The sequence below is a fragment of the Pteropus vampyrus genome, unplaced genomic scaffold (assembly GCF_000151845.1).
Source record: "Pteropus vampyrus isolate Shadow unplaced genomic scaffold, Pvam_2.0 Scaffold137, whole genome shotgun sequence".
Lineage (NCBI taxonomy): Eukaryota > Metazoa > Chordata > Mammalia > Chiroptera > Pteropodidae > Pteropus > Pteropus vampyrus.
In genome coordinates this window covers 4,705,520-4,716,121 of record NW_011888918.1, presented here as the reverse complement: position 1 = coordinate 4,716,121, position 10,602 = coordinate 4,705,520, and the positions used below count along the sequence as shown (strand labels likewise).

At 39.4% G+C, this 10,602-nt stretch overlaps 1 protein-coding gene across 1 annotated transcript in view; it reads left to right on the top strand.

The window, feature by feature from the left end:
• Positions 1–10,602, top strand: part of LOC105297306 (maestro heat-like repeat family member 5) — a 24,299-nt gene that overhangs the window by 11,832 nt on the left and 1,865 nt on the right. The window contains exons 7-10 of the mRNA XM_023535182.1: positions 2,926–3,084; positions 3,458–3,580; positions 4,477–4,582; positions 5,909–5,974. Coding sequence (XP_023390950.1) covers positions 2,926–3,084; positions 3,458–3,580; positions 4,477–4,582; positions 5,909–5,974 — 454 coding nt within the window. The remainder of the gene's footprint in view (positions 1–2,925; positions 3,085–3,457; positions 3,581–4,476; positions 4,583–5,908; positions 5,975–10,602) is intronic.

Here is a 10,602-nt window from a genome sequence, read left to right as displayed (position 1 = left end):
GTCCCAGTATGTGGTCAGTCCTTTAGAATGTTCTGTGCAGTAGAGAAGAATGTATAAGTATCTGTTTAGGGATGAAAGGCTCTGTAAATGTCAATTATGTCCAGTTGGTCTAATGTGTCATTTAAGGATGTTATTCCATATTGATTTTCTGTTTGGATGATCTGTCCATATCTAACAGTGGGGTATTTAGGTCCTCTACTACGATAGTGTTTTGGTCTGTTTCTCCCTTTAGTTCTGTTAGTAATTGCTTTATGTATTTTTGGGACTTCCTGATTGGGAGCATATATATTAATAAGTATTATGTCTTCTTGGTGTACGATTCCCTTTATCATTATGAAGTGTCCCTCAGTATCTTTCTTTAGTTACTCCCGCTTTCTCTGAATGCCATTTGCTTGAAATATCACTTTCCACCCTTTCGCTCTGAGTCTATATTTGTCTTTGGAACTGAGATGTGTCTTCTGGAGGCAGGCATATGGTTGGGTTTTGTTTTTTGATTCATTCTGCAACTCTGTGCCTTTTCATTGGTGAGTTCAGTCCATTTACATTTAGGGTGTTTATTGAAATATGAGGTTTTCCTATAGCCATTTTGTCTTTTGCTTTCTGGTAGCTCGGTGTTTCCATTGCTTCCTTGTACAATGTGTCTGGTTTTTTGTTGTTATTGTTGTTGTTGTTGTTGTTTTGGAAGGGTTGTGTATTTTCCCTCTGTCCTTCTTGTTTTATGTTATATACTTCAGTTCTGAACCTTTGGTTTATGGTTACCATTACGAATATGAAAAGGATAGTTATATATATATATATAGTTGTCTATTTTCTTCTACGTGTGTCTTATCTCCATTCCTCTTTGTGAATTTGGATCCTTGAATCCTCCCCTTTTCTGTTATGGTTGTCTCACTTTGTCTCTATGTATGTTGAAGATTCATTATTATCTTGCAATAGCAAATCTTTTTGTTGTTTAAACTTAAAATGCCCGTTCTTAATAAGAGTTGCACTCCTCTGCTTCTATCTGCCTGCTAGTCACCCTACTCATAGTTATTATTATTATTTTTTTTGTCATTTCATTTTAGGTGAGCTGACCCCTTTCAGTATTTTCTGTAATGCTGGCCTCATAGTGAATTCCCTCAATTTTTGTATGTCTGGAAAGATCTTTATTTCTCCTTCATATCTAAAGGAGAGCTTTGCTGGATACATTATTCTTGGTGGTAGTTCCTCTCACTTAATAGTTTGAATATTTGATTCCATTCCTTTCTGGCTTGTAAGGTTTGTGCTGAGAAGTCTGACGATAATCTAATGGGTTTTCCTCTATAGGTTACTGTCTTCTTTTCACTGACTGCCCTGAGAATTCTTTCTTTTTCATTGATTTTTGATCATTTTAATTGATTTTTGACAATGTGTCTTGGTGAAGGCCTTCTTGGGTTGAGATAATTGGGTGTTCTGTTGACTTCTTGAATTCCAAGCTCTAGCTCATTCCTTAGATTTGCAAAATTTTCATCACTTATTTGTCAGAAAATACTTTTAATCCCTGCTCTTTTTCCTCCCCTTTGAGAATGCCCATTATTTTTATGTTTCCTCTTCTGATGGTATCAGCTAGTTCTTGTATTTCTCTTCCATTATTTTTCATTCTTCAGTTTCTCTCTTCTTCCTTCTATTTCTAGATTTCTGTCTTTGATATCCCTGATCCTTTCTTCCATTTGATTGACTCTATTTCCCAAACTTACTATTTCATTTGTCATCTCTTTGAGTGTGTTCTTCATCTCCAGAAGTTCTATTTGGTTCTTTCTGAGGGTTTCAATTTCCTTGCTGAAGAACTCATTCAGCTGATCTAGCTGTTTTTTCAATTCCTGGAATTGTTGATATGAAGTATTCTGGATCTCATCGAGTTTTTTCAGAAGTACCATCCTGCATTCTCTGTCATTTAAGTCACATATTTCCATGTCTTTAAGCTTATTTTCTGGAGATTTTTCTCTTTCTTTTTGAGCTGCCTTGTCGCCTTGGTTGTTCGTGGTGTTTAATGGACTATTTCTCTGCCTGGGCATTAATGGAAGTGTATTCTGCTTTTTTTCCAGAAAGATTTATTATATAAAGATCTCTCTTTAGCCTATTGCTAAGACAGCATTTTATTTTTTTTGGTTTTAAGTAGGTGGCATCCAAGCCTCTTGGATCCTTGCTCTATATGAAGTCTTCATAATGCCTTTTTAAATTATTATTATTAATAAACAGTCACACTTGCTACCTTCAGTCTTCAGTTTCGGTTGCGTTTGCTCAGATTCCCTTGGGGTGTTCAGTGTTGGAGGATATGGGGGAGGGGCCCCTTGCATTGGGGGATGGGGCTGTGGCTCAGCTTCACACATTTTGTAACCATGGCTGGTAATAATCACCTGTTGTTTCTCTGCCATCTCCACTTTTCTGCTGTCCCTCTCTGCTACGACAGGCAGCTTTCTTTATTTCTCCCAGTCTACCGCCCAGCTCCCAGGGTTCTCACTTGTGTTAGCTCCTATGTGTAGATTCTACACCTAGATGTGCCTGTGTGCAGGTTGGGTGTTTTTGTTGAGTTTTAGATGTTCATCTTATTGTTGTATCAAGGGGAGAGATCTAGGGACATCTCTCACTCTACCATGTTTCTGACGTCACTCCTAAATTTGACATTCTTGAACTAAATCTTCAGAAGAGAATAAAGTTACAGGCTGTAGATATGGTCCATTGTAGAATTGAAACTATGTATTATGTCTTAACAAACTGACTTATCAGCTCCAGGGTGCTAAAGAGAATTACTTATCTACACAAGTCATGTTGCCTTTACAGTATGTAAACACAATGCCATCAGTGTCCTTTGGACATGGAAAATGAGACGTGGGAGTATGGAAGCCAGGCCAGGCAGGGCCAGAGGGAAACATAGCTTCCTCATCTCCATTTTGCTCTTTGTGGCAGGAGAGGGACCAGGTGAGGATCGCAGCCACTGCTGCCTTGGGCCACATGCTATACCGAGTTGACAAATTCAAACCTGGATCCACCCTCCGAAAAGAGATCTACACTTTTTTAGTCCCGCTGCTGCTAAGCTTTCAGGACAACAACGCCGAGGTGGTCAAGGTACTGGTAACCTCTGTTCTGCCAACCTCAGCCTGATTCAATTCCTTTCTGCTAGAGCATACATAGTCCCTTCACTTTGGCTCTTTCATAAGCCCAGCCTTGGCTGTGCATTCAATATCCACCTCTTTGGTATTATCCTCTGGGCTGGCTCTGAGCACTTTTATCCTCTCTTGGGTGCCATCAGTCTTCTCCTGATATGGTTCTGCTCCTTGAAGCTGTTTATGTTCCTTGTCATGAACAAGGTCCCATGTTTCACCTGATCCCAGCTACTAACTAGCCCTTGGGGCCTAACTTTGTGGTCTTCCACTTAGCCTTGGGCCTGGCTCTGCAGAGTTATAGGAGCAAAGCTTTGGGGATTCTCTTCTTTCCATAGGCCTGTGGAGGGGCCCTGACTGAGTGGACTAAAGTGATTGGCTGGTCATCACTCACACAGATGTTCCAGCATACCACCCTCAGTGATCACATGCAGGTGTTGGAAGAAACATGCAAGTACATGGTGAGTGAGAGTCTCTGAGGAAGCCAGGTCACAATATTCATGATAGGGACTCAATGGCATGCCAGGTGGGTAAAGAGGAGAGGGCTGACAGAAAATGTATTCTTTCCTTTATTCCCATTCTTTATCATCATTGAACTCTGAGAACCCACATTTGGGATTCCAGTCCTTGGTTCTCCATATTTGGCTCTCCTAGTACCTCAATCTCTGCCTTCAGGGGCTAGAGACATCGTGCAAAGCAAGGTAGTAGATGGCAATGGTACAGAGGCCTTCTGGTTAGAGTTGGTAGGAGGAGATGTAGGCAGGAGTCATCAGGGCTTTAGATCAGAGGTCATGGTGTTAAGGGTCTGTGGCTCCTGTGAAGTCAAAAACAGGCCAGAAATCAAGGATCCTTGTTGAAAAGCAAACATATAAGAGCTAAGCAAGTAGGTTAGGAACTAACATGAGTAATTCTAATATTATGAATTTTGATGCCTGACATAGAGCACTTTATAGTTTACAAAGCACTCTTACATTTGTTATCCCATTGGAGCTGTATAATTATGTAAGGGAGGCTGGGCAAGTTTTATTTTACCTCTACAGATTAGACAACTGAAGCCAGTCAGTGTCAGGGCCAGGATTCAAACCTGGGTGCCCTGGCTCCACACCAGTCGTTTTCTCCCTTCTCATGTTGTTGGTACCAAGGAGAAAAATTCTCTTTGTGAATTTTCTGCTGAGTCTGCACTGTTGCTGGGGTAGAGGCATCTGAGTGTACAGGTTCATGCAGTTTAAGCTGATTGAAGGTAGAAAATGCTGCTGCTTGTGGACAGGGTCAGAGGCTATAGCTGCAGGAAGGTCTTTTGTAGAGCTCCCAACAGCACACCTCACCTCGTCAGCACCACTTCTCTTTGGCCCTACAGGTGAGCACATGCAAAAAACAGCTCCTGGGGGAGTTGCTGTCTCAAAACTTTGGCTTCCTGAAGAGCCCTTGGCCCTTCCTGAGAACAGCTGCAGTCAATTTCATAGGTAAGATGGTCCCTCCTGTCAATCCCTCCCCCTTGTCTTCAGCAGGGAAGCCCTCTTTGACTTTCTGCTAAGGAGTTAAGCCAAAACCTATTATGATGAAGCTGGTCACCTCCCTTCCTAGCTCTGACCTGATTAGAGAGGTTGTCCTGCGACCAGACCTCAAATTCTGTTTTAGAGAGGCCTGGGGAAGAAGAGTGGGCTATGTGTCTTTGTGCTGGTTCTGTGTGCATCTACTCACATTGTCTGCATGCTGCTTTGTGGGGAAGAGAACCATATACATTTGGAAGGGAAAAAACTATTGCTTCCACTGGAACCCCATGGATTTTCCACATATTTTTCTTTTAAACTACAATAACAGCCTAAAATGTTCAGATTGGCAAATAATAATAATAATAATAATAATAATAATAATAATAATAATAAAAACAAAAACCCGGAACTTCCACCATTCGGATTTAACCACTGCTAACGTCCTAGAATTTTTTTCTAGATATTTTTTCTTAAAAATATACTTCTCTCTCTCTCTCATACATACAGTACATGCATTTTTTAACAAATGCAAACTTTGGTACACTGTTTCCTGCATCTCATATACATGCATTACATATCCTTCAACATTATTTTTAATGAATGCATAATATTAATTCTATTGTATAGATGGATTTATGAAACTAACCAGTCCTTATTTTTGAATAGTGAGACTGTGTCATCTCTTGTTTTTATAAGCAGGGACGCAGTGGTTAAATCTCTGCATGTCATCATTATTTTGTTGAGATAAATTTTTTAACAAGTAGAGTTGCTGGGCACAAAGGGTATGCAAAATTTTAAGGATTTTGGTTCATACTGCCAAACTGCCCTCTAAAAAGTTGAACCATTTTCTGTTGTGAGTAGCCATTTCTCCAGACATTTGTCAGTCCTGGGTAATATGTTTTAAAAGTCATTACCAATTTTATAGGTGAAAAAGAGAAGCTTGTTGTTTTAGTATTTTTTCTCAGCAGTGAGGTTAAATATTTTTTCTGTGTTTATTGCCAGTGCATATTTTATTTTTGCAAATTAATTGTTTTGTGCCCTTGTAGGAACCCCATGAAGTTTAACATCCTTGGCTCATGTTCCATTTTTTACCTGCTGACAATATTTTTAAGGGTCACAGCTGCTCTGAGGGTTGTTCTTTTATTAGGACACTGACATCTAGGCAGCAAAGCATCTCTTAGACACTCCTTGCTAGATCTGGTTTACAAATTTCCTTGTTTACTACTAAGCCTGGAGAAAGGGATGGCCCAAAGGTCCAGGAATTCTGGAAAGACTTTACACCTGTTCTGTCTTTAGGATTAACAACTAAGAAGATAAACATGAATAATATACATGAGGATGATGTGCAGCTGTTACAGAATGGTGAGTCTGGGCCTTGTACCAGGGTTCTAGGTTACACAAGGGGCTGGGGCAAGATAGAAAGGAGGAGAGGGAAATTCCTTAAGGACGTTTCATTATTTTAAATAAAGTTTATTTTTACCATTGTAAATGTTACATATAAAAGTTTAAAATAGAGAGAAGAGGAAGAACACAAATTATCCATTGTCATACTAATTAGATAAAAACACTGCGAACAAAAACATTACTGTCACTTAACATTTATCATGTGCTATAAGTCCTGTACTGCAGTGGTGTTCAAGGCAGTCACAGTTTTTGCCCCCCTAAAGAACTTGCAGTTTTGTGTTCTTTTTTACTGCATTAAAGTATTTTAAAATTAATTTATGTTTATAGAAAAAATACATGAATATTCCCTGAAAAATAAAACAACACATTATCTGTCTATTAACACCCAAGTCTTGCTTTTTTCTCTCTTCCCTTGCCTGTTTGCTATATAGTCCTATATTCTTTTTGTGTGTGCACATAGAATAAATATATATGTTATATATTATATATGTGTGATATGTATTATAGGTGTTATATAAAAAGTTTCTGCAACTTGTTTTTTTCCCACTTAGTATTTTGGTATATACAGATCTATTGCATTCCTATAACCCTTGATAGTTTAAAAGTTGTTTCCAATTTTTTGCTATTCAAACAATGCTAACATAAACACTCTTATATAGGCCTCCTTTTATACAGGGGTTAGTGTTGCTGCAGACTAGATATCAAAAAGTAGACTTTTGTCATGCATATTGAGCTTATCAGAGTTTAAAGTCAAATATTTTAACTATCCCTTCTGTGTTGACATAAATTCCAATCACCATTCCTCCCAATTTATAGGCTTTTATTATCCAATATTTTAGTTCGTTTTTAACCCATAACTTAGATGCTATGATTAGTATTGTTATTCTATACAAACAGTTTAGATTTACATAGTATGCTACATGCTCACCATTCCTTTTTACGTCTCTGACCATTTTTCTCCATCCTGAAGTAAACCTTGTCGAAGTTTCTTTAGTGCTGGTAGCTTGACGGGATGTGCTCTAGGTTTTTGTTTGTTTGTAATGATTTCTTCTTACCCTCATTCTTGCAAGATAGTTTTACTAGTGACACAGTTCTAGTCCAACAATTATTTTCTCTCAGCACTTTGAAATATTGTACTATTATTTTCTGGCCTTCTTTGTTGCTAATAAGAAGTCTACTGTTATTCTAATTTTTGTTCCTTTGTAGATAGTCTATTCTTTTTCTATGGCTGTTTTAAGATTTTTCTTTTTGTTTTTGGTGTTCTTTAAAAGTATAGAGAATGGTGTAATACCCCCAGGTACCCATAACCCAGCTTCAACAAGCAGCAACTCATGGACACCTTGTTTTTTCTGTTTCTCTAGCTATACCCTTTCTCTGCCAGAATTACTGCGAATCAAATCTCAGACATCATATTATTTCATCTATAAATATTTTACTACATATTTCTAAATGATACTCTTTTTAAAAGTAAAACATTTAAGAAATTTTAATGGACATGTTATGCAGTAGAATGCAAATTATGCATGACTTTTTAAGATAAAAGAGGCTCCAAGAATATATTGTGGAATATATGGGATTTGAAGTAACTCAGTTAGGCTCCTAAGGCTACCAACTCATTCTCTTCTGCCTCTGAAGTTAGGGGCACTTCAGAGCAGCATTTGCTAGTCCTAATATACAACCCTCCTAATTTCAGAGGCAGAATCATTTGTCCAGGGTCACAGAAGAGAATTAATGGAAGAACCAGAACTAGAATTTCCAATTCAGGGATCTTTCTGCTAGTCCATTCTTCATTATTCTTGAATTTTACCAAAGTCCTGAAAAAGAGGTAGGGAATGGAGTTGGGGATGTAGAGAAAGAGGAGCTGCTATTCCCAATGTCTATCAGAAGATAAATTTTACCTCACCTTTCAAAACCCTTTGCTCCCTCCAATCCCCGAACAGCCACACCTAGGTTTTATATAGGATGTACTTCTGCTGGCTCCCTGCCATTGCTCTCTATTAAGTTAGTTTCTTCCCCGCCCCCTAGATTTAGAGTAAAACTTTTATTTCTCAAACAAATCTACAGATACAAAATCAAATCTAGTAGAATGGGGATATCAAAATAATAATAAGCTTGTTATAATGGAATTCACACCTTTCATTTAAGACTGTGGGATGAAGTGCAGTCAGCAGTGACCTGTAGGAATAAGGACCTGCTTTGACTCAGGGAAAGTTGGAGAATCTGGTCCAGTGAGGACAGAAAATGAAGTTAGGAAGAGCCCCAGAAATCAAAACCCTGTAACAGTTCTCTTTAAAGCTTCACTGGTAGTAGTCATGTGCTTATTTATGCTAGGTCTGAGCCTTGTGTGGGACTCAGAACACAACAGCCCTTTTTCCTTCCCACTCGGTTGCTACTTTTGGGGTTTAGCATGCAGCCTGCTCACATGAATCTCTGTTTTGACCATGCCAGGCAGTAGCTGCTTGGAACCTCATCTCTAGTAGCTGATGATTTCAAGTATTCAGACTTGTTATGAAGCTCTCCAGGAGAGGCATCAGGCTGTCATCATGTATTATACAGCCCCTGGCTGACACATAAGACCTTTCACTGAGTGCCCTTCACCCTCAAGCTTTGAAATGCATCTTTCGCTAAGAGCTGAGATAAGAAATAAGTTCAGAATCCAAATTGAGGCATTCAGTTGCTCTCTACCCACTTGACCTCATTTGTTTAGTCACCATTTTGCAGTCTGGCAAAGTCTGCATGGTTTTGACAATTTTAAGACCTTAGATGCAACCACTGATTTCTTCAGAAGGACTGTTCCATGGCTCATGAAAGTTGAGCAGCTGAGCACTTTCTTCTTCATACCCATCATTGCCAAGGAAATGAAAAGACCAAGGTTTACGTAAACTGGATAAAGCTCATATTACTCTGGACCCAGCTCAAGTCCATCCATTTTTCAGCAGGAGAATGTCAGGCTCTGACTCTAGGTAGCTTTCTTGCCATAGTTAAATTAGTTTCTTAATTATTGACACCTACCGTATACCATGTACTCTTCTAAGCACTGGGATACTGTAGTGAACAAGTGTGATAACCCTGCCCTCATGCAGCTTATGTTCTAGTGGGGAAGGAGGAATAAGTCTAGACAAGTACACAGATGTTAGATAAGCAGCCTGGAGAAAGTGAAGCAAGGCAAAGGTGGGTACAAAGGGTCAGAGGGCGGGTCGGGTGCCCCTCTGAGTAGGGGCATTTAAGCAGAGACTGCAGGAAATGAGAGAATGAATTATGTGACTATCTGAGGGAAGAGCACTTGGCATGTTCAAGGAAGAACAAGAAGGTCAATGCAATAGGCATGGAGTGAGCAAAAGGACAGGCAGGAGGAGATGAGATCAGAGAACAGCAGTGGGGCCAGAATCATGCTGGCTTTTAGCCATGGTAAAGATTTAGGATTTTACTTTGAGTGGTGGTAGTGGTGGGGGTGTGCTATTAAACACAGTTGAAGGCGGGCTGCGAGAGGTTTAGGGTGCTTGTGATAGGTGATGGATAGTTCAATTCATTCTAGTACCAAATGGAAATGACTTTTGAATTATTTATTCCTTCTTATTTTCCATGCCAGTTTCCTTCCTTTGATGTAGAGACCACATGAAGAGAATGTTCGCTTTTATAGCTCCTATGTCTCAGCCCTTTTGCATTTAAGAGTGTTATGAGTATATATGAATGTCCTGACATGATGCCACGGGTTTGCTGTTTTTGCTGTTCTACTGTTGCAGACACCTGTCCTCAGGGGTTTGCCTTCTAGCCTGAGCCCAATTAGAGTTTCTAGGTGCCTCTTCGAGGTAGTATTTTGGATTTGCTGCTTTTGAGGTAATAGTGAAATCATACCTCAGAGGAAATGCCTAGTAGATAACTGGAGGTGGACAAGTCTTTGTTTACTTTATGGTTTATTCACAGCTCTTTATCTAGAGAGTAAAGTGATAAATGACCTCTAAGTGTCCTTTTGTTCCTCAAAGTCAGTAGTATAATGAAAAACATAAGCTCCAGCATCAGACAGACCAGTTTCAAATACTAGATCTCTTGATAATGAGTCATGTGAAGTTGGACAAGTTACTGTGTCTCTGTGCTTCAGTTTCTCCATCTGCATCATGAGGATAATAGCGCTGATCTTAAATAGTTTTAAGTACTGAATACAAAGCATGGAAATCACTGAGCTTTGCTGGACACATAGATGTCCCATAAAACATCTGTGCCGAATTGATTTAGGCTTCTGGGCTAGGGTGGCATATGGTATTGAGAGTGGCAGGTAAGGAGTATACTTTTAGCTATGCAGAAGAAAAAATTGATTTGTTGCTTCACGGAGAATAGCCAAGCTACCTCTAGCATATTAATGACTAAGGTAGCAGCATCTGTCCCCTGAGAGCTCAAACCCTGGCTTCAGTTCTGACCTTGATATTTTGTACTTCTGTTGTCTTCTCGATTTTACAACTAAAGTCTTGACTGTATAACAGACTCCTTTTCTGGCCACCACTAGAGAAATTTCAGAGAAAGTCTATCCAGAATGGAAATCCTAGACTCCTCAGTATACCAGAGAACCCACCTCGCCTTCCTCATCCCAC